Below are 25,612 nucleotides of genomic sequence, written 5' to 3' on the forward strand. Positions count from 1 at the left end.
CATAAAAAGTTTCAATTTCAAGCAAAATCTTTTGAAATTCGAGCCGGTGATGAACCAAGGTATGCCACAAGCTATGCCTTAAATCTGAATTTTAAGTAAAGAATTAGATTCTTTACAATAATTTTGTTTCTTCTTTTGTAAGTTTCAGGTGAGGTCACCAACAAACTGAGTGGACACACAACAGCAACAAGCCTCAAGTTTTTCAGGGTAATCACATACAGAAGAAAACTTTGAAGGGAAATTGATTTAATCCCAATGTTTCTCAATACAAAAATGACAAGAAAAAGGGTTCTTTGAGCCAAAGTCCATAATGGTAGCCAGACGCTTGAATACATGCTGGGAAAATTCAAGGTTAAGTCCAAAATTACCAATCATCAGGGAGAAAATCATTAACAATAAAAAGGAATCCATAATGATAGAATTTAACAACAATTAAGCAAAATATGACCTAAATAATATGGTTGAAACTATAACTGAACTACTGACTGACTGAGGAACAACAGCTTACAACCTTACAATTATAGCAAATACTAACTTTATTATTATTATAAACTTTTTTATAACTATAATTGAAAATATTATTATTATAACATAGGGTAAGTATTACCTCGGTGGTCATTCCCTCCATTCCATCCTCCACCCCATCCGATGCATGTGATACCTTTCTTGATTCTGGACCCTGGGCACCTGAAGCACCCACACCACTACCCGGCGAAGATGACCCCACAACAGTCACCCCTGTGCCAATAACAGATGACCCTGACTTTGAGTCACTATCAGGCGCTGACATCCTCGATGCAAACTGCAAGCATCAAGAGAAACATAGCAGAAGAGGGGAGTTGTTTCTTATTAATTTTATAAAATCACTGATAATTGGTGCACAAGCTCCTCGAAGCACAACAGCCCTAGTATAATAACCACATGAGTATGTAATTGTATTTCATAACATAAAGGGGAATCTACAAATTTTATTTGGACAAATACAGGTGAATGTATTGCCAAGGAGAATGTCCAAAGGAAATGCGAAAATTAAGCCAACTCACTGGATGCCTTCTCAGAGTATCTTGGTAAAGTGAAAGAAAATATGACCATACTTTTAGAAAAAGAACAATCCACTTTGCAAACTTAATTGGAAGCAAGAATAGCAGAAGAAAAAGACAGAGACACAATGCCTAGGTGACTTTGAAGGAACTATCAAAAAATGGCTTCCATTCATTCTCCCAAAATGTGAAGGAAACTGTAGAGCATTGCAACCAATGGGGACTAATATTATAAGAACCATAAAAATTTGGACAAGTCAAGTTACTTGATAAAAAATAATATTATAATCATTTATTACTGAACAGCCCCCATACAAATTACAAATAGGCATGAATTGCTTGTAATCAGCCAAATTTTAAAGTACATGGAAACAACGAATATAAAGTAATTTATGTTGTACATGTACCATTTATTTATTTAGTAATATTATGTACACAGCCTTATAAATGCAAGAAGAATTAAAATAAAAAAGTAAATAAGAGATCAATGCAACAAATTCAGAGCGTAAAAATCATTCGCCTTGACTGGAATGATTTTTGCGCTCTGAATTTGTTGCATTGAAATGCACATTAGCGGATGACTCCGTTAAAAGTTACTGTTGCGGCATCTCCCGGAGTTTCTTTGGAATTTGTTAAACAAGAGATAACTTACACCTCCCTTTGTCCTTTGAGATTCATAGTAATGACAATTGACTGTACATATAAAATATTTATAAGTACACTCAATCCACTGTGGCAGTGAATGGAAGTGCAAGTAACATATTATTACACATAATTCAGATTACTAGCAATGACTATCCGGTGCAATGAATTTCAGTCCTTTGCATATTGACAGATTTGTAACCAAATTTGACCACTGACAATCCTAGAGCCAATATTGATTTTTTGTGGAGGTAAACTCAGTGACCATCACCAGGAGTTAGGAATTGACAGCGAGGACAACAAGAGCAACAAAATACTACCAGTCACCCATTATATATTGCGCGAGAGACCACAGGGCAGGACTTTGCTGCTCTTGTCTTCCCCCTGCCAAACTCTCACTCCCGTTGATGGTCACCGAGTTGACCTCCACAAAAAAATCAATATTGGCCCCAGGATTATCAACTATCAAAGCCAAACAAACTCTCCGTTAGACCATTGCCACCAATTTGAGAGCCACACTCCATTGGATGACAAATCACACACCTGTGATGATTGCTTAGAGCTCACGGCACCAGAGGGTTTGAAAAGCATGGCGAGGTCCTTCCTCATTATCAGTTTGTAAGCAGCGCTGGGCCAGTTGAGCGGTGGATCCCGACGGCATTGAAGCATGGCCTCATGCAGAGGAAGGGCTACACCCGAGGGCAGCAGGACTATATTCTCCTCGGTGAAACCTGGGCAGGGGAGGAAGGAAATGGTCGGAAATACTATTCATCCAAAATAGATGGCTGTCATTTATTTGAGACCTTTAATTCACGGGATAATAATACAGATGAATTACAAACTATATACATATATATATACACACGTTTGTGTGTCCCTCTTCTCTGCATATGCATGCTCAGAATTTCTATATACATTGTTGTGGCACACCAATCCTTGGGCAAACAAAATTATTTAAAATTATTATATTAAGGATCAGCTGCTGTTCTTAATTAATGAATCCCTAAAAACTGGAATTTTGTCAAGCCCTCTTAAATCAGCAAAAATTGTGCCAATATACAAAGGGAAAGGTTGCAAAATGGCAATGAATTCTTATAGACCAATATCCCTGTTGAACCAGTTGGGGAAAATATTTGAAATAGTTTTTCATCAATGTCTTGTATCATATCTTGAAACATACGAGGGTCATCCGGAAAGTAGTACCCGTTCGTGAAATAAAGACACAAAAGTAAATATTAACAAACATAAAAAATTTTATTTGAAAGAGGATACTTTAAACTACTTCTCAACATAATCTCCAAGCAAATTAAGGCATTTGTCATAACGTGTGACAAGTTTCTGTATTCCTGCTGCATAGTCCTTCGCCGCCAGCTCATTGAGATACGCGAGGGACCCATCTTGCACAAATTTTTGCATAATGCAGATGGTGTTTAACAATTTCATGAACAATTGTTCGAGAAACATTGGGAAAATGCTCACAGATGTCATCAATTGTGACGCGCCGATCGTTCCTCACGAATTCGTCAACTGAGCTCACCAGTTGGTCTGTAATGACAGACGGTCTCCCCGAACGCTCATCGTCGTGTGTGTTCCCCCTCCCCATGTTGAAGTTGCGACACCACCGCCGAACAGACGACTCGTCCATTACATTGTCTCCATACACCTCCTTTAATTGGCGATGAATATCACATGGGCGAACGTTTCTTGCATTGAGGAATTTAATCACTGCCCTCACTTCACAACTGGCGGCGTTCTCAATTTTTTTAAACATTGTAAACAATCACAGAAACAACACAGGCAATGCTAGCGTCACGCAACTTGGCTCAGAGAAGGCAGACAAGCCACTGAAGCTATCTGACCTCGTCCAGCGGCTACTCGCGTCGTCAGCACTTCATGCGGCACGAACGGGTACTACTTTCCGGATGACCCTCGTATAACCTATTATCCACATCTCAACATGGATTTAGGAAAACAAGGTCCACTACAACAGCCACATATCACATGGTGAATCAAATACTTTCAGGATTGGATAATAGAACTGAAACTTTAGGATTATTTTTCGATTTCAGTGAAGCTTTTGACTTCGTCAATCATCAGTTACTCCTATATAAACTGAAATGCTATGGTATAAGAGGCACGCCCTACAAATGGATTGAATCTTATCTAAGTCAACGGCATCAGTTGTTGAGCTCTCAAGAAATGGCTCCAAATTTGTTTCTCCTGGTAGAGAAGTAACACTGGGCGTTCCCCAGGGTTCTGTAATTGGTCCTATTTTATTTTTAATCTATATCAATGATCTACCAGACAAGATGCTGATGATACAAATATCATTGTGTCAGCCTCCTCAGTAGACAGTTTGACAGAAAGAGCAACTGAAGTAGCTCAGTTTTTCAATGAATGGTGTCTTCATAACTTTCTAAAACCCAATATAAATAAGTCCAGCCTGATTTATTTTACTAATAAAAAGAAAGTGTCCTCTGCAATCTCAGTAGATGTAGAAGGTGTGAGCATTCCTCAAAATTCCAGTATCCAATTCCTGGGAGTAATCCTGCATAGAAACATGTCTTGGGAGGAACACATTTTCAAATTACGTAGAAAGTTAAGCTCCCTATGCTTCCTTATTAGAAATATTAGATATTCTGTAAATTTAGAGGTCCTTCTATCCATTTACTATGGTGAATTTTATTCTCGTGTTACTTTCAGTATCCTCTTCTGGGGTTCCTCTCCCCATGTGGGCATAATCTTCAAAATCCAAAAGAGGATTATACGTATGAGCAATGCACCATGTAAACCTCTCTTCAAAAGACTTGGTTTATTACCAGTACCTTGCATATATATATTTAATGTCATCTTACATGCAAAGGGTAATATTTCCCAGTACAAGTCCAACCACAATTACCATAGTCACTACACAAGGACCTGCAATGACATGTATCAACCATTTGTCAGGACACACAATACTGTTCATGGGTCCAAAGCAATGGGCTTAAGGTTATTCAATAAACTTCCCCATGAAATCAAATATGAAACAAAGTACCTGTTTTCAAGAAAAAGCTGTTTAACCTTTTAAAAAATAATATGTTCTATTCTGTAAATGAAAACCTTGAATTGTCGCTATGCGTCAATTCTGGCTTAAACAATTAATATGTAATTATACTAGTGTATTGGTATGTATATATATATGTATATATATTGTATCTCTTCTAAAATTGTGAAATTTATATCTGACGTGTCCTATATTTGTGTATGTATGAATATGAAACAAATCTCCGGACAAATAAATGTATTATTATTATTATTACAGTGAGCCTTGTGTCATGACAGTCCTTTACTTGGATGGAGGTTTAGCGAGAGTATGACATTGCCCCTGTGTTTCACCAATAAGTGATAATGCTTTAAGCTTAAGACCAACACTTAGTCAGTCATACAGTTTCCACTTCACTGTTGTTAGCAGGCATCATATTTGTGGCAGCCATCGTTTAAATTAAGCATAAATAAACACGAGCAAAATAACAACAGGATCGTACATATTAATTGCTATGTGCATGAGGACAAAGTTGATATCGTCAATCTTCTCTATTTTTTGGGAAGAACCATCAAAAGACATTCACAATGGAATCAAGAAATAATTTACTCTATGAATTTAGGTAGAAAGGCTTACTGTTTCACCACATAGCTCTAGTTAGCCAATGATTTGGTTAACATTCTTTCCCTAAAAACACTGGATAAGCCTTTGCCACAAAGAAATTGCCTATTTCTTTTACAGTGGGTATTAAAGATTTTAAAAATAAGCTTATTGAAAATGACGAGTATGCTGAAAAGAATATGCTGGGTTTTATGGTTAACTACATTTTGGAGATACGTGCATTTATTGTTAAGCAATAATTTTTTGTTACGTGCAACATTGTTTATATTTCTACAACCTGGCCAAGGAGCTGGCTAACAACTTAATTTGTGAATTACAATTTATATAATCAAAGACAGGCACACTCAAAAACAGCTTAATATGAAATGTATTCTCAATTAAATACATAGGCGTTAATCACAACCTCTCCGGAGTGAAACATTTACCGGAAATATGGGGACAAGTTAATCAGAAATTAAGAATTAATAGAAGAGTGTAGGGAAAATGTGAGGTAAATGTTAAAGAGAAATGTTATCTTTTGCTGGTTAGGCCTTATTTAGAATATCCTGCGAGTATATGGGATCCTCATAAATTTAAGTGAGATTGATTGCTGAATTGGATCACGTGCAGTGTAAAGGAGTTAGATTTGTAATTTAAGTGAGATTGATTGCTGAATTGGATCACGTGCAGTGTAAAGGAGTTAGATTTGTAACACATTATGATAAACTTAGGAGCATATCCAAATTATTGGAGGAGCTAGGCTGGGAATCTCTCACAGAGCAAAGGTTAAACTACGGATTAAATCTCTTCCAAAAAATGGAAGGAATTTAATTAAAGAAATTTTAATGAAGAAATATATTATCACTCCCATCATAATATGGTAAGCGAGATCATGCCAATGCAATTAGAGAGATTTTGTGTAGAAAAGATAGATTTAAGATGTCTTTCACGAAGGGTAAGGGATAAGAGTAATGTTGCTGGATCATTCGATGGGGGAAAAGTATTTTGGGTCTAAGGTAGTCTTGTTTGAAATCACCCCCTGCCACACACCATGGCGATGGTTTGCGGGGTGCTCTCTAATGCAACTTGATCTTACCTCACTTCATTGCCAATGAACACCAATTATACGTGCCATTTACTAACCTCTCTCTGCCATGAAGAGAACAGCTCTGTACTGGTAAGGAAGCTGGGATTCCTGAAGGGATGACTCGGAAGTGGAAGTGTTTTGCTCCAATGCCCCTGATGCCACCACGGGAGCAACAAAATCCTCTACATTTGCAGTCTCTGAGCCATGGCACAACAGAGCAGCCAACTGAAACATGGGAAATCAAATAAAAAATTAAAGTGAAGAAATACACTCTAATGGCAATAAATGCTGAATCATCATTCCCAAATCACCATTTTAGCCAGTTGTGTCAGGAAAATCATGAAAGAAAGCCTGAAAATACCAGGTGGTCATTAAGACATGTATGTCACAAATTTAAAGGAACTTCAAAATCCATTTGAGACAAAAAAAATACATTTCTCTTTGAAGAGTTCACAAACATGGCGGGGCTATTTTCTCCAGCAGTGAATGCCAGAAAAGAAAATCCGGATAGAACCAAGAGACTACTCACCTTAATGATGTCTTTTGTTTTCTCATTCACTTGTTTAATGTATGGAAAGGGAGGCACTTTTTGCTTTTTGTAAATTAGACACAGATGGTGAAATACATCAGGTGGTTCAATAGGAATCAACCCTGGGTTGTTCAATTTCATCAAGTCATCAACAGTCAGCTGTCCACCCTGCAAAAGAAACATTCATCTGGATGAATCAAAACTGGTACAGGCTCATTCTCCACCTCTGAAAGAATGTAAAGGCAAGTAATGCAGGCATTTAATCAGTTCAAGTTAAACTGGAAATAATTTTTTTTTATTGCTGAAGTGGTCCAAATATATTCAACAGATTCAGGCGAGATGTAGTGGAAGTTCTTCATTATGAGAATCAAATTTGCACTTTTCCACAGATTTATCGTAGTGTACAATGCGTTTCAGTTCATCGAACCATCTTCAGGTAAGAGACTAGAGTCAACACGTGATACATCATATTCATACCCGTTTGAGGAGGAGGGGGGGGGGGGAAGAAAAGATAGAGGAGTAAGGTAGGCGGGGACAAAGAGGGTCATTTCGGAAAATAAAACACACTGTTCCTCCACATACATTCCAACACTAACGACCCAGGCCTCGACTTACAAAGTCATCATCTCTGCAAGTTGAAATCTAGGCACGAATAACAAATTATATGTGAAAGAACAAAGCATCCTCCATTTTAATATGAATCAATTCAACAAAGTTTAAAAGGATATTATTTCAAAATGGTTTACTAAATGATTTTCCATTTTTTGACAGTGAAAAGGCAATTTAAAAAATAGAAACATTACAAAATGAAAGAGAGATATTAATTCTTGAGACAATTTGTTTCCTTTTTAAGCCTGATCAATGCAGCTAAATTAAAAAATTCAATGCAGCCCACAGTTTAAAATTACTCTTAGGGACAAGTTTTGAAATGCTTTTCATACATGCTTTTGGAATAATTCAATATTAGAGTATCAAAATCCTTACCTCTGACTTATTCATTCGACAATGTTTAGGGAAATCCCTCCAATACTGGTCAATGTAATTAGGCTGCTGGAGATCCACGGCCAACTGATGCAAAAGCTGCGCAAGCATTGGTAAACTCTCCCAGCGGAGAGTAGTCAACTTTAGCTCCTGTAACATATATAAAAATAATTGATAAATATTACCTTACAAAAACTGACACATTATTACTACTCTATAATTATTATTATTAGCGGGGTAGAAGTATTAGAGGGAAGCGGTGGGAAGTTCAAAAAGTTGATAAGAGAAAAACTGGCATCCACAGCATTGTGAGGCATGGTGGAGCAGCGAGCTCCGGCTTGAAGGCAGTAGAGAACTTCTTTGGTGATTGCAAGGAGCTTGGTTCCGATTCTAAGATTCTTCTTCTGATTCTACCTGCCTTAACAGCTTTTCATTTGGGATGAGAGATCTTTTTTTAAAGTTTTTTGTGCACAAAATTGGTGAGCAGCGGCAAAAACAAATGTCTCTTGACAGCTTTCACGTTAAAAAAATTAAGAATGGAACATAAAATATAAATAAATCATTTCAATTAATTTTTGTTTTCTGCAAATTTAATTCAATTCTGGGTTGATTCATTCAGTGATATAATGAAAAGATGAAAATTATTTATACATCTATGATTGAATAAACCTTGAACATAGTTTATTTTTTCAACATGGAACATTATGGTGTTTTAGATTAATTTATATGGGAAGATTTGTTTTCTTTGAAGAGCATTTCACTTCATTAGATATTTTTGTGCACCTCAGTTATTCTCAGGTCCCCACTACCTTGGCCATCCTGGCCCAAATTACTCCCGAAAATGGCTAACTGTTTCACCTGCTCTTTTTATGCCCTCTAAATTTCGAAGTTAACCCAGCTCTTCTGTTTCTCTCAATACCTTTAACTTTGTAAATTGTAAATGTAAATCTTCTGCCAGTTTTTAACTTAAATCATTAATAAAATTATCAGAGAGGTTTCCTAAACCATGATGATTTTCATTTCAGTAAAGACTAACAATTTAGTAAAATTAAAATTTGACTTCTTGGATGGAAAGCTTTTTTTGACTGTTCAGCAATTCCCAGGCACATGAATCCTGGAGAGAGCACCACTCACCTCGTAGAGTAAATGCAATGAAAACAGGATCATGGGAGTGTAAGGGAAAAGCACTCCTGAGGAGTTGATGCGAGCCGTGACCTCTTTGACGTCCACTGGATCCTTGGCTGCTGTCTCGACTGGAGGAAGGTCAAAGCCGAGGTAATTCAACCAAGGTTCAAGTCCTCTCTCCCTGCAGTCATTGACAAGGAACTCCCAATCCTGTAAGAAGGCATCATTCTCCATTAATGCCTCACGGCATACCTCAACTCGTCGTTCAACATTTATTTCATTTTAAAGAGTTGCCATCACTTTATAAAGCAAACTCTCGGTTATCCATTCTATGGATTATCTGTGCAACTCTCTCTTCCCAGCAACTCAACAATTTAATGAAATTATAATCATAAAGATAATTAAATTCTTTGAAATTTCAATATGCTTTTTTGAAATACCTAGGCTTGCTTAACAGTTTCTTAATCACAAAATTAAAGTTGTCAAGAGTATTTAATGTTTTAAATTAAACACTTTTGTACTCTCCATACTTCCCCATAGTCATTTCCCTCGCATTCATTAGCCTGGATAATTCCATATTCTCAATTAAGGCAAGTAAATATACAGCTTTAATTACTATGAAACAAATAAGTCATTAACCATCTACAATGCATTATTTCAGTTAGTTTATCATATGATGAATATGTGTATCAGCGATTTTTTGTCATATTCTTTATTCATCAGTTATTTGTTTTTCCCTGACAAATTGATTGGTTTAGTTTGCTGAAAAAATATATTCTGTTATCCACTTTACCATAATTCTGCGCTCGGGTAAAACTATAATTCTACCTTTACACAAATTGCTCAATAAGGGAAAAATTCTATTGCTAAATAAATGCAGTCTCCATACACATCTTTTTGTATCATGATCATATCTACAACCTACATTTTTATTATCCATGTTTTTGGCATATCCGTGCATCATCGTACATCCATTAGCACACACAATATCGAGAGTTAACTGAATGTAAAAATATAGGTTCAACGTTTTATGTAAGCAACCTTCCACCTCATAGGTCACAATTTTATGGGTTTCTCCCACCCTTTGGCTGCAAAATGATAAATGGACATCCCCATTGGAGCATGTTTCACACAAGTGTGGCAGTTCCTCCGCGTAGGACCCTCTTGCCCCTCGGCTGAAGCTGCAGATGACATGCGAGCAGCAAGGTCAATGAACACCAATGACCCACATACAGCACAGCAGTTCCTGCAGGTCAGCAGTTTCACGTCCACTCCCACTGAACAGGAGCCCCCTCAAGCATCCACACCTTGGTGCATCTTGACTGGTGCACCACTCATCCCACCACAATAGGCAAATGGATTTGAGTGGGAGAGAGTGAGAGATTCTCCACAGCTTACTCGAGGTGCAGGGAGAAGAGCATCCGCATGGCTACACAATGGCTTCTCTTTAAGTCTTTGCCATTCTCTTGAACTCTAGAGGGTTGTTTGATGGACTGAAATACACTCTGGTGTACTGTACAAAGGTTTTTGGCTCATAGGGAGCTTTCTCAGGGGCATCACAAAAGAACACTTTCCATACATTTCAATGGCCATCATGAAGTTGGATTAATTGCCGAATTAGATCACTGCCAATGTAGAGGAGCTTGATTTAAACCTTAGTTATTGAACTTGTCACTGACAGCTCCTCTTGCATGCATAGACAAGTTTATCTCGCCAGGGTATTGTAGTATTATACCATATACTTGTAGTTATCATGATTTGAAATGTTTTTCTGATATATTGTAACTAAAAACTAAGAAAAACTTAATTTTTGAAGTTCCATGTCTGGTATGTAATCACAGGCTACCATGAAGAAACAGAAATTAATGAATCCCAAGAAAAACACCTTAAAAAGGAATATTGCATAAAAAGGCAATGCAAGCAGTCCCTGACATAAGTAAGCCTTGGCGAATGCTAACCCACACTTATGTATGTGGACACGGCCCAAGAAGATACCATTTTTCTTTAGCAGATTCAGGCCAACAGGGCAAAAATATCTAATTTGTTGTCATGATGTGTAGATGCAATTAAAAATATCACAGCAGCCTAGGAAGAAGTTGAAAAACAAACATATGGTTTTTGGAAACCCCTGTGTCTTGGGTGTCAAGAGATTTTCAGGAAATGATATCCATGAAGTCCCATCAAGTGGACAAGCTGGCTCATAATCTTGACCTTCAAGAGAAAGTGGAAAACTGGGAGAAACTTTGAATGTAAAACTGTGCACCATGCGCCATTTCCACCAGATACTGCCACTGAACAAGGGGGGTGATTTTCTTACACGAGTTTAATTCCCTCCTCTCTGCTCCACATCTTTCTGGCCTTCTTCAAACTCCCCATTGTCAATGATTGGTCGGCTGCTACCCTACCTTCCAGATCATCATTTCATGGTGCAAGATTTAGGAGAGGGGGAGTTTTCTTTGTTTGTTCGCTGTTTCAGGCCCCCAGGTGCTGACTAGAGCCTATAACTCCCCAGCACCCTCTCACTAATACCTCTTACCTTCTCCATTTGCACATATTTTTCAAGCTACGCTAGCAGTTTTAAGTATGCTCTCCAAACATTTACACATTCAGTTAACTCTTAATTATCCATTTTGTGGATTATCCGTGCTATTATCTTCCCAAAGCCTCAAAATTTTAGTAGAATTAAAATCATAAAGATAATTACATGCTTTGTGTAACTTTGATATCATTTAAAAAAAATACAAGTCAGTAGTATTTACTGTTTCAATTTAAATACTTTTGTAAAATCTGCATTTTCCAATTAATCATTTCCCTCACATTTAGTAGCCCTGAGATTTCCATGTTCTCTTCTAAGGCAAGAGCATATCCATAGTCTTAATTACTAAGCAACAAATATGCGATAAACTATCTACACTGCATTATTTCAATCGGTATCACATGATGAATACGATTGCATATCAGAGATCCTTTTTCCATAGGAAATATTCTTCATTTGCCAGTCATTTCTTCTTTCCTGGCCACGTGATTGGTTTAGCTTTCTCAGGAAAATAGGTTCAGCATATTTCAGTGTTCTTGCCAAAGTATGATTACACCCTTATTAAAATGGCTGAGTAATGGAAATAATATCTATTCCACTGCTAAAAAAATGCAAATTAATAACGAGGAATGAAAAAGGAGATGTATGTATATCTGTCGATATCGTGGCAACCTACAATTTTTTTGTATTTTGGTTATCTGTGTTTTCCAATTATCCACACTTCATTATATGCCTCCACTTGCACTTTAGGACAAAGATGCGATTTGCTAGAGTCACCAGTTAACGATTGGAGATGGATGACTACACTTCTTAAGGGCAAAAGAGCCTTCAGGGGTAAAACTGTCAAACATCCCATCAAAGAACAACAAGTTGAGTGTGTATGGCATAGAGAGCAATTTGATATGCCGTATCGATGGGAGGCCAAAAGTTCATCACTCCTTCAGTAGCTGGCATAAAGGGTGAGGGGCTGTGGCTTTGTCAACATTTCAGCGTAATTGAATGAGAATGAGTGTGAGCGTGTAACTGAGTAGGAGCCCACTTTCTTCTAAAATACACCACCGACTGCAGAAGTGTGATAAAAACTAGGCATTTCCTGCGAAGGTATACCATACTAACAGAAACTATGTCTTGGTTTTATTTGAAGGTTATACATTTCAAATATCAATTGATTAAGTGTAATTTTCAGGGATATTTGTTGGTTTACAAATATAAAAGAAGAAAAATTTTAGTTTTTGGATTTCAAAGTGTTGTGCATGTACTTTGCCTAAAGTTATCCGCCACATTTCTCTGCCTCTACCCCAGAGTAATTTTTGACACACAAATTTTCACAGACACAAAGAGTCAAAATATGCACACATTTGCATTAATTATTTGAGCCACTGGCCACTAAGGAATGGATCATAGCACTTATTACTGGTCTTTGCTAACCTCATTGGAGCCCTCATCTGATGTCTTCTGTTTCTTAGGAAGAGTTTCAGGACTGAAGAATTCACTATCTTGTCCCTTGAGGAAAGTCAGCTTCTCCACATTGTAGCCAATGAGACCTGTAAGTTAAGCAAGGAGGCTTAATCACACGGAGAGTAATCACGGATCAAAAACAAAATTTAATCACATCCTTGCTAGTGGGGCATGCAAACCTTTGAAATGTGAGAAGTCTTATTTCAAAATTTTCAAGCTTATACCTTCTTTCTTCATGTTTATTGCATTCAGGAAGTGTTGTTTATATTATTTATTTTGCTATAATCCACTCATTAAAGTACCTGTATATCATTTATAAAGCATAAAACACACTCTAGAAATAATTTTCCCCAAACTCAGTTCAACATTGGTTCCTTCAAAACCAAAGTTGGGGTTTCTTGTATTTACAGTAAACTCTGGATTATCCATGAGCGGAATATCCATTTTATTGAATAACCGTGCTAGTCTATTTTCCCAGCTCCTAAAAATTTACAGGAAATTACAATCGTTGAGATAATTAATTGTTTTGAAACTTAGATATACCTTTAAAAAAAATTAAAATTTAGATCACAAAATCAAAAGTTGTAGATAGTATTTAATGTTTTAATTCAGACACTTTTGTGAAATCCATACTTGATCTGATTATTGTTTACCTCTCATTCATTAGCCCAGATAATTTCATTTTCTCCTATGAGGCAAAAGCAAATATATAGTTTCATTATGCAACAAATAACTATCTACACTCCATTGTTTCAATTGGTATCATATGAAGAGTAAGAATCCAGATCCGCGATCCTTTCAATAAAAGAAATTGAGCTCCATGGCCTTGTAAATTAATAAAATAAAAACTCCCATAACCTTAATAAGCTAGCACCACTCGTCCCGCAATGGAAAGAAAATGGTTTGTGGGTAAAGAAATTCCACGACAGTGACCAACCACAACCTCTCAACCCAAAGACCCTTCTGCAGTAGTTTGCAGGAATGTTACTTAATCGCCAGTGACCAACTACAGACTTAAGCACTCAAACCCAATTGGGATCATTGACAGAGGTCAAGGGACTCCGTTGAGGATACCTGGGTTTATGAACACATGCACACTCTGCGACTCTATATCTGTCTGTAGTTGGTCACTGGCAAGGAAGTAATATTCCTGCAAACTACTGCAGAAGGGTCTTCGGGTTGAGAGGTTGTGGTTGGTCACTGTCGTGGAATTTCTTTTCCCACATACCATCACCACAAATTTTGTTTTCACTGCGGGACGAGTGTTGCTAACTTATTGAGGCTAGAGGAGTTTTCATTTTATTTCAACAATCCTTTGTCAATATTCTTCCTTTCTGACAATGCGTTCTCCTATTCATGTGATATCATTGAGTTCTCGTAAAACTATTAATTGAACCTTATAAAAAACCTAAAAATGAACTTTTCATTTCTAAGAAAATCTCAAAAAAATAACACAGAAATGAAAAAGGAGTTTCTGGAAATATCACAACCATGGTTTCCACATATATTTCAGTTATTTGTGCTTTTTGCATATCCTTACTTCATGATGCATTCATTGCCACACGGATAACATCAAGAGTTTACTGAACGTAATATAAACTATTATGTAAATTCAGGGTACACAAAAGAAAGGTTTAGCTGTATTTTCATTAATTATTATACATACACACTTATTATTATAATTACATATACACTCTGGATCAATAAATATGCAATTCATCATCATCATGATTTGAAAAAAATGTTTTTAAGTTTCTGTTACTTTGCCCAAGAAAATTGTGGAAGAGCCAGGAAATAGTGGAAAGACTATGATGCTCAACTTACCAAGGAGGACGCCAATGAACAATTCCCACTCCACTCTGGGTGAGATGTCCTTTGAGCCAGGGGCATTCCTCATGCCGTACCACTTGATTATTACCTGCATGGCTATGTCTCGCTGCAGAACCTGCTTTAGCGTATTTAGACAGTCAGTGACTGGAAAAAAATCAAAGTCTCTAAATAACACAGTCAGCACTGTTGAGTCCACGCCAAACAACAAACACTGGTCTTATTTAAACAGAATGCCTCCGCACAAGTTTACAAACACAAGAGGTGACATATATAACCCTTTGCCTAGAACACATCATCATCAAATAGTAAATTTGCCCAATATCAGTAGGTATCAATCTCAGGAGAGTCATTAACACACATGCCCAATTAAAAATTTGCCAGTTCCGGCTGAGATATGAAACACACAAGGAATAAAAAGGCTTTTCAGGTCATAAGAATAAAAAAAACAAAATACTGAAAATAAGATAGAGACCTATTCTTGCACAATAGGAATCAAGGTAAAATCATTAACAAAACATCAAAGCACAATTAATATTAAGGAAAAAATATAAACAAAATATTCCAGTCCCATGGCAATCATCTTTGTACTGAATTGGTGTTTTTTCATTTGAAATGAACTCAATTTCAGTTTCTTGATGTGGGGGGTCATCGGTTGACGTTGATGGTCTTTTGGAATGCTTGTTGTCTTCCAATGATTGCCGCCCCTTTTCGCACCTGGTAAACCACCACTCATATAACACGGGTCACATTACATATCATCCTCATTATAAGCCTTAGTAATCAACCTCAAAGTTTCCCTGAAGGATTTCCTGAGTTTCATGCAGAATTTCACAGAACAACGCCGCCCCTTCAAAGAGCTCATTCCATCCAATTTTTTGCTGCACTCCACGAACACCCCCTTCACATAAACAGCCATAACCAATCAACAAAGTGGTTGAAGGTGGTTATTCGGGAAGTTTCGACTGACACAATTCCTCAAAGCAGATTAAAAAATAATCAACTGGAGACATGACATTCAAAAAGTTCAGGCACTGACCTCGCATTTATTCTTTCATGCCATGGAGACACCAGGTGGATGTCATCAAACTCTACATTGATATAACAGGACAATGAGTGAGTAAAGAATGGACAACAGTACAATTTTTTTCATTGACACTTTAAAGACAGCATATAAGATGATGTATTTTTATTTCATTCAGGAAGAGACGGTTGGCTATAAATCATTATTTTGCTTCTAATTGTAACTGAGCTGGAAGAGGCTAGATGCTGTTGGAAGATGTTTCATGTCTGAATTAGAGTTGTCTCATCTGCATACATCACACTGTTTACTGAGAGATAGTGTGGTTAGTCATTAATCAAAATTGGAAACAGAAAGGGCCCCTGAACAGACCCCTGTGGCACTCAATGTTTCTCAGATAAGAACTGGACTTGGACTGGTTATCATTATACAGGGTTCGTCAGGAAAATAAGTGTACTGAGCGACGATATAAGTGTACGCGGGCGACTCGTTTTCGAAGATTACACTGCTCTGCTATCATCTGAACACTAAGACGACGATCAGAGTTCATTACATCGCGAACTTTTCGCACATTTTCGTCGGTGAGTGTCGTTGATGGGCGTCCAGGCCGTGGTTCGTTGTCGACCTCTTCTCTGCCCTCCACGAACATCTTGTGCCACCGAAAGATCATGTTTCTGGACATGGCTGACTCCCCGTAAGCCTGGTTAATCATACCGACAGTTTCGGTAGACGATTTCCCAAGCTTTACCGCAAATTTGATGGAATAACACTGCTCCAAAAACTTTGGCATTGCGTTCCGCGACGTGGGTCGAGCGTGGAGGTTCGCGTTAACGGAGCTCCTCACTACACCACAGCTCAGAGCCAACTGCCTTTTTCAGCGTCGCTTGCCAACATACCCCCCTCCAATCGCAGCCCATCAGAGCGGTGCTGGGCGCACCTGGAGCGGTGGGAAAAAATCAGTACACTTATTTTCCGGACGAACCCTGTACAATCTACCTATAATATTATGATGTTAACGAAAAATTGCTAGGAGCTTAAATGTGGATATTCAATTGATTGGTTGTGGATGTTGGAATATGAGCATGGTTATTACGCTTTGATCATGAATGGATGACCGTTGCCCAAGGGAGTTATGCAACACACAAGCATCCATACAGCTAACAACCTTTCTTGGTCCTGGATACTCGGAGATATAAAGGTTTTACATTAAAGCTTAATCACTAAAATGAGAAACAATTATTTAATGTAAAGCATGATAATATGATGGCCTCATGGTTAGCTCAAGAAATTCCTCGACTTTATTTATTTCATTTATTTATTTATCGACTTAATTGGGCGAGGTTGAGACGAATAGTCCCTTCTTCCACCTAACCCTACATTACAGACATTTTATTGAAGACAATCACATACAACCAAGCCCTAGATGGAGGGAAATCCACCTAGGCGGGATTCGAACCCGCGACCTTTGGGTTGGTAGGCGAGGACGTTACCCCGCTGCCACTGAGGCCGGCAGACTTTATCAGGAAAACATCAATAGATAAATTATCTAATTAAAGAAAATATATTATATATGAGGTTTTTTGCGGAAATTTATCTTAATAACTGACTTACCTAATGATGATGAACTAAGCTCTGGTAAGGTTATTCGAAAAAGAGGTCCATTAGTGTATTCCTGAGAGAAAATGCAACAGAAAAATTTGTATTAATTAATGCAGTCACCATGACAAGTGGCATATTCTTGGTGGTAAAATACACTAGACCAAAACGGGAAACGAGAGAGAATATCATGCATGGTAGTAAATGATAGAACTAAGGAATTGACCTACCCACACATGTGGCTAAGAGAAAGAGCTATCATAGTGTTTCTTACCATAGCAAACAATCAAAATAAGAAACTTAGTTATAAATGACTGCACAAAATAAAGATGCAGCATGTGTCTTTCCAAATAGAATTACTAGCCCGGAAGTCTTGCCATGGATTATTGAAGTGGTATTCACTATGAAGCTTAAGCACAACATTTCATTGGACAGGTGGATTGCCATCTCTTTAAGCCAATGGGTTAAAATTGCATACTTGTAGCAAATTGGCCTGGATTTGGCAAAGAATTTCATGATCTCATTGAAAGATAATTTCACTGAATGCAGGTTTTCATAGAACCAATAAAAGTTAAAAACCAGGAGTTCACTATATCTACTTTGCAAACCCTTAAATTTGAATGGAAATAGGTTTTCAGGCACATCATCTCAGGCAACAACAAATTTTCACCTACCAAGGTCACACGAGATCCCACTGGATCCCTCAATTTTACAATGCCATCAGAACCCAGCTTGCAGAAGTCCTGCTTCCCTTCATCCATCATCTCATCGGCAGGGGTTAACGCAAACTTGGGCTTCGGAGATGACTTCATGAAGAGTGCCTTGAGTCCAAAAGGTTTGGGGAAGGGTGCAGTGGGTGTTCCTCTGACTGGCGATAGCACAAGAGAGTCTTCGTCAAAGTGAGCATCCAGTGAGGACTCCTGATGGCTGGATGACAGGAGCGACTGCCGCCTATTGTTCAAGAGTCAATGTTTATTATTACTTGAGCCCATCCTCATGAAGTGTAAGGCAAGAATGCTAATTTGGCTGACAAATCTTTCCTCTACAAAACTTAAGAGAGGAAATTCTCAACATTTCTCATTATTATCAATACTGTGCACTGTGTCTGCTGGACAAATAAGTATGTTATCATATTAATGTAAAATACAATAATGCAATCCATTCCATTCCAAAATTATGTACAAGGCCTTTTAAAAAATTTATAAATTTCATTTTTTAGAATCTTAAATCGTCTTCATGTTCTTATTCTTTCACAGAATGAACCAACTCAGAATGCAAATTTGATTCGTAGACAACAAACAAGAATCAAAATAATTAGTTTATTACTCATGATTTATTCTCAATTTTTTTAACTAGAAAGCTGTCTAGAAAGATTTACTTTTGCCAAAGCTTCAAAATTTTGTGAACATACAACTCAGTATTATCATTTACAAATTTCTAGCGTGCATAGCCTGTGTTGGTTTGGGGTGACGCTTCCTATGCATGGCACAATGCAACAGTTTCCCATGCTTTTCCATGACCTCCACATCACATTTAGCCAGCTCTTCTGGACTTTCCACTCCATTGAAGGCCCGTCGAGTTTCTGAACAGCAAGAAAAGGATTTAGTTTTAAAATCGCAGCTTACATTAGCAAAAAATAGCAGGGGTGGTCTTTCATTGGCTTGTGGCTGGGCAATGCATTCTCCTCTGCTGTTATAAGAGTCCAATTCTGCATCTTTTTCCAAAGGAGACCTGTCTAGTCACAATTGAGAAACTGTTGTGGCAGGTAACCCTCGGAATCTATGAGCTTCTGGAAGACACCAATGAAGTTGTCCGCTGCCTTGAGTCAGAGCTTGCTGCTCCAAAACGCCACATAATGAATGTTATGGATACCATTTCTTCTCTTATAAACTTCTCAAACCACCCATGGCTTCCCTTAAATAATTGTTCTTCGGCCATCGATGATCCTGGCATCATCATTACAAGATCAATGAAATTCACTCTTACCTTTTCATCACAAAACACATTTGTATCGATTATGAGAGAGCAAAAAGATTCTGGGTAGTATTTTTTCTAGCTCTTCAGAAGTAAGTGTTAGCAACAAAAGTGACGCAAGAGAGTTGTGTTATGACTGTGACAAAGAATTGTATTTTAACGAATGACTCAAAGACTAGCATAATGTGAACTTTTATTAAATTTAATTTTTTTTCATTCTCATTACACTAATGTTGTTGTTTACACTACACATTACACTATTGTTTACCTTTTTACATCCATCTTGATTTTCTTAACTATTTCTTTCTTCTGCAATCAAGTCCTCACAGTTAATCTTCGGCAGTGGCTTTAGGACTGCTTTCATAAACTATTTAAAATTATGGAAAATTCAAAATTGCAAACTCACGGCACCTTTTGATCTAACATACCTAATAAATGGTGACGCAGCGAACTGATTGCCCAGGTTAAGTGAGTTGAGGTAAGTGGCATTGGACAAGGATGAGGGCACACCCCCAACCTGCACCTTCCCCACCATCGCCACTCCCGAGTAGAGGACCACGCCACCACTCAAGTCCACCACGGCCATCATGCTCAGCTTCTAATTCCATCCAATGAATGTGGGGCGAGTGGTGAAGAGTCCCAGGGAATAAGATGCAATGTATGGAGGAATAAAAAATTTGGATGCCATTTACCACTAGGTAAAAAGAAAAACATTTTCTGACTATAAATATTAACATTTCTGCTTGGTATAATTTGGTTGGACATTTAATTTATTTAATTTTAAGTTCTTCCGAATATAGAAGTATTTCACTAGACACTATTGAGTTTCTCTGGTGGAACAAACACCACTTGGCATATCAACACAAGCCCTACTACTGGGAAGGAAAGGTGGATAATATGGCTAACACTTGATGACCTAAAAAAATTCAATGAATAATGACAAATAATAACAAATCTGTGGAAAAGTACGAGTCTTTCTTTCTATTTCAATAATGGATATCAAAGAATAATACTTGACCGGATGGATTTAAAAGTTTAATATACAATAAAAATATCCAAAACTAATTCGGAATAGCACCCTGGGTATGACAAGCAAAGGACTTATACAAGATTAAGGTGAATAAATTAGCCAGATTAGACCAAATGAGGAGAGGACGTAATTGGTTCAAATTAAAATTACATCTTGGAGTGAAATTAAAATTTCAAATTAGTTCCTAATGCAAGAAAAGGAAAAATACATGATTCCATTGTGAACTCATTTGCAACAATTATTGCATTTATCCAAAAGGAAGACAAAGACCAAGTGGCAGAGAATAATGGTGGTAAAATAGATATCTACACAAAATATATTTTATTGCAAACAACCCAAGGTAAGTCAAAAAACATATTCGTGGGATCGAAAAAGATCCAAAAGAGATTAAAGGAATATTTAGAAGAACTGTACAGCAAAGAACTTAGGCCAACAAGGTTAGACATAGAAAGAGAACATGACGTAGAGTAGGAGAGCTTAGGTCCAGGAATACTCGACGATGAGATAGAAAGGGCATTAAGGGAGATGAAATCAAATTAGGTCGTTGGGGTAAACAACATTCCTGCGATACAACTGAAATGCTTAGGAAAATGAGGGAGGAAGAGTCTATATGGACTGATTTGTAGTACCTATGAGAAAGGAATCTGGCTGGAAGACATTGTGAGATCAGTGTTAGTTCCTATTCCAAAAATGGTAAAGGCTACATCATGTGAGGACTGCAGAACAATAAGTTTGATATCCCACAAGGCTAAAGTTTTTCTCAGAATCATCAACAAAAGGATAAAGAGTGGAGCAAATGATTACTTCGGGGATGATCAGTTTGGGTTTAGGAAGGGAAGAGGTACACATGATGCCATTGCAGTAATGAGATCACTAATCGAGAGGAATATAGAATACAACCAGGAGGTATTTGCCTGTTCTGTAGATTTCGAAAAGCCATTCGATAGAGTGAATTGGGGAAAACTAATGAATATAATGCAGAAAATTAAAATGGATTGGGGGATGGGAGACTAATCCACAACAGCTACATATCTTCCACTGCTCAGGTCTGTGTTGGGGATGAAGAGTCCAGATGAGCAGTTTTAGGAAGAGAAGTGAGGCGTACAGTGCAGAAGCAGATGGCCATTGAAGCAGGAGGATAGGCGCAGATTGGAGGCTTTTGAAATGTGGGTAAGGTGAAATGGGCAGAATGAAAAGCCAACGATGAGGGGCTGGGTGTGGTGGGGGATGAGAGGGGATTGTTGGAAGAAATCCAAAGGAATAAAGGAGAAACGTAAGCAAACGCCCAAATTGTATGGGCCTTCAACTTTATAATAAACTCCCAGCTGAAATTAAGGCCGATAAAAATGTGGCTGCCTTTAAAGTCAATCTACTTAGGTTCTTAAAATTAAAAATGTTTTATTCAATTGCTGAATTTCTTGATTATGTCTGATATGTGTCTTGTATCCACAAATGTATTTTGTCACTTTCCCCTGACGTGCCTTATATCAAGTGTAACAGTTGTAACTAGTTGATTGCTGGACAAATAAAATGTATTATTATTATTACGTATAAGTGATTCTGAAAAATTAATGGTGTCATTATTTTAATATTAAGATTTGACCCCAGCTTTTTTCAGAAATTTGTGAGGTGGATATTATTATGCACGTGTGCTTTGTGGTATAAACTTTTTTTAAAGAAAATTAATGAATTTTATTATGAAAGACGGCACTGGTTTTATTATGAGATGTTTTAAAGTTCCAAGTTATCCCATTTTCTTTTCTTGAGACTGGGAGTAGGCTAAAAGATGTGCTTGAGCTTAAGATACATATGTTGAGATGCCCTTAATTAATGCAAGATGTACATGGGTGCACTTTAGACTGCATGGGTTTGTATGGCTGCCACAAGAATGAGAAGTGCTTTCAATACTTAAAACAACATCTTGGTGCAAAAAGAAGGCATGCAATCATTTTTTTTCTCCACTTGCACGGTTCAACGCCCATCCGAATGCATCATTAAATGGAATGGTATGAGGCACGGCATTGTGGGTGCAAGCAGGGTGTGCCAGTTCAAAGAAGTCCGAAAGTCATGTGACCCTGAATCCCAGAAGTCTCCGTCAAAAGTTCCAACTTTCTGTTATCAGTGCGTGGGTCATTCAAAAACCCCTTAGAAAATCCACCAGATGGCACTCATAGTAGCAGAAAGGTTTGCTTCATCTCTCACTAGACTGTTGAGTTGCTGTTTAATTTTCAGCTATAGCCATCACGTAGTTTTCATAGTCTAATAAGCTACAAACTATGTTTATTTAGAAAAATAGAATGTTGTGCAGTGATTACACACTGCTATTTAAAAGGCTTAACTCCAAAAAGTATCAAAGCCAAGTAGGCTGAAGTTCACAGCACATCTGCTCCTGTGTTTGAGACCCTTTAAAATTTGGCAAATGAGTTTAAAAGTGGCCGCACATGCCAAAATGATGAACATCATTCACGACGTCAAGCGGTGTGAAATGATTTCCATAATCCATGATTTGTATTGAGTGCTCGATGAATCAAGGTTCTCAAAATAGTCGAGGCCACAGGTGTATTGCAAGTTACAGTGTTTTCAATTTTGCACGAAAAATTGGGTGAGGAAAAAATCTCGGCAAGATGGGTGCCAAGGTTGCTCTCAGTGGAGAATAAGTGAAATCATGTGGTTGATTCTGAGGTTGGTTTGGCACTTTTCCACGGCAATTCCGACAAGTTTCTGCATTGATACATGACTGTGGACAAAACATAGGCAAACTACCACACTCCAGAGAGAAAAGAAAAGTTGAAACAGTGAATTTTGGATGGCTCAAACACTGAATAAGGCAAAGACTGTGAAATTAGTCAACAAGGTTAAAATGATGTATTTATAACTGTGGCCATAACATGGATACACTACTACACTCCAGGGACAAAGGAAAAGTTTTAACAGTGGGTTTTAAAAGGTAATCTGGCTCCAAAGAAGGTGGAGACGGTGAAAATCAGCCAAAAAGGTGATGGTCATGCTTTTTTGGAATGCATGTGGAATCACCTGCATCAATTACTACATTAGATGACAAATAATAAATGGAAAGTATTACACACCGTTACTGCCCTGATTGTGCCAAGAAAAAAATTTCACTCCACAAAGACAAAATTCTTTTCAATTAAGACAATGCACAGGTGCAACCTGTGCAGTTTCCATTGCGAAAGTCATGGAATTAAAGTTTGAATTATTACTACATCCACCATATTTACTAGATTTTGGCCCCCAGTTACTTTTATTTTATTTCCAAACTTGAAAGAATTGCTTGGCGGGAAATGATGCAGGTTGAACAAGAAGGTCATCGCCAACACAGATTCCTTTTGTGAGGAACCTCCAAAATCCCACCTCTTTTGGGCATCTTAAAAAATATTTAATTTATTTATTTATCGACTTGATTGGGTGAAATGGAGAACAGTCCCTTCAACCACCAAAGCCTTAGACATGACATTGAAGACAATACATACACCCAAGCCCTAGGTGGAGGACAATCCACCCAGGTGGGAATCGAACCCGCGACCCTTGAGTTGGCAGGCGAGGAATTTATGCTGCCAATACTGGGGCCGGCAATATATGAAGGAACCCATCGAGCTTATAGGAGAGATTAAGTTGAAGAAAATAAAAATCTGCCCAAAGTAATACTTTTCCATTTTTTTCCCTCAGACTTATTGCACAACTCATGAGGTGTGCCAGAAAAAAATTACTAGACCTTAGAACTTGAACACACAGAGTGATTTTCTTTTGTGATAAATTATGTGCAAATTAAAACAGCTCATTGTAATATGAAGCAGGGGGCCCAAAGATATTATCTGACCAAGCTTGCTATGGTTTAAAAGTACAGTTGTGGCCCACCAACAACCTACCCTACCCTGGTAGACTACCACTAATAATAAAGATAAAGAAGACGACTTCCTCGATTTCTAATAATGACAAATATAGCCGAAAGACCACAGTTTGGGAATAACTTCTAGGCAAAAGGAGGCAAACAGCACTCACGGGCAGAAAACAAGCATCCTTGGCAACAAGTATAGTGGTGCTGCCGAAGACGAGGTTTGCCGAGTTGGACTCCAACATCCGGACACAGTGAATGATGGACGTGGCTTCAATGAGGAAGCAGAGATAATGCTGACCAACTAGGTCTGTCGAGAGGAATGCCTTGGTTGCGCACTGGGCACCTTCCCTGCAAATATAAACAAACCGGTGAGAAATGCATTGCTCATACATCAATTGGACACTGCAAGCAAATTTTCCAAGGTTCCCACTGTGCTCTTCTGTGAACTCATGATATTTGGACAAAGGGTGGAAGTGCAGCACTAATCATCTTGTGCGGTCAGAGAGAAAGACAAGCTTGGAGCAAAAGAGAAAACCATTACATACCACCTGTAATTATCAATAATTTCATACAATCTCACCATTTCCTATTTTTTCATTCATAAATTAGAAGATAAGAAGAACTTAATATTTTGTAAGCTCTACTGCAACTTAAGAAAGTACAAGAATCAAATCATAGAAACTTTTATTAATCCATGAACATTTAGATGATTACCATACCTGAAATTCAGAATCCCAAGCCCATCTTTTCATTTATTTAGAGGATATCATTTATTTAGAGCCACACATTATGCCCCACCAATAAAAGAAAATGAATATCACATTTTCAACAGTAATTTATATACATTATACGTTTTGCCCCTAGTGTTACCTCCAACAAACTGTGCAAGTTATTCCACATTTCAAGTAAATTACTAATGGTAATATATTTTGTTTCTACAATGATCATATTACCAAATACCAGGAGGGTGGTGTATTTACATGATATCAGGCACATCACAAGAAGTACTATGCAAACAGAAGACTCAATTGAGATACAAATATGGGACTAACAATTACATTACAATGTAGCATACGAGGGTAGTCTGAAAAGTTTCCAACCTGGCAAACTAATATGAGATATTTTTTCTTCAAATTAATCGCTATTTGTCAACATAGTCTCCTTTTAAGTTGATACACTTGTTCCTGCAATGCAACTAAGCAATTTTTTTCAACCCTTATGATTTGGATTTGTCTTTGATATATGTCGGCATATTGACTTTCAAAAACATACACAATGACAGCTT

General features: G+C 37.6%; 1 protein-coding gene across 1 annotated transcript in view; it reads right to left on the minus strand.

Annotated features, from left to right (window-relative positions):
• shtd (anaphase promoting complex subunit 1) overlaps positions 1-25,612 on the minus strand; it is a 106,107-nt gene that overhangs the window by 64,503 nt on the left and 15,992 nt on the right. The window contains exons 9-20 of the mRNA XM_071597460.1: positions 24,492-24,675; positions 19,870-20,039; positions 18,142-18,418; positions 17,483-17,543; positions 14,848-14,997; positions 12,994-13,109; positions 9,039-9,239; positions 7,908-8,054; positions 6,924-7,091; positions 6,451-6,619; positions 2,226-2,413; positions 608-802 (exon numbers count right to left, since the gene is read on the minus strand). Coding sequence (XP_071453561.1) covers positions 608-802; positions 2,226-2,413; positions 6,451-6,619; positions 6,924-7,091; positions 7,908-8,054; positions 9,039-9,239; positions 12,994-13,109; positions 14,848-14,997; positions 17,483-17,543; positions 18,142-18,418; positions 19,870-20,039; positions 24,492-24,675 — 2,026 coding nt within the window. The remainder of the gene's footprint in view (positions 1-607; positions 803-2,225; positions 2,414-6,450; positions 6,620-6,923; positions 7,092-7,907; positions 8,055-9,038; positions 9,240-12,993; positions 13,110-14,847; positions 14,998-17,482; positions 17,544-18,141; positions 18,419-19,869; positions 20,040-24,491; positions 24,676-25,612) is intronic.

Source organism: Hetaerina americana, unplaced genomic scaffold (genome assembly GCF_022747635.1).
Source record: "Hetaerina americana unplaced genomic scaffold, ioHetAmer1.1.p SCAF_9, whole genome shotgun sequence".
NCBI classification, from domain to species: Eukaryota; Metazoa; Arthropoda; class Insecta; order Odonata; family Calopterygidae; genus Hetaerina; species Hetaerina americana.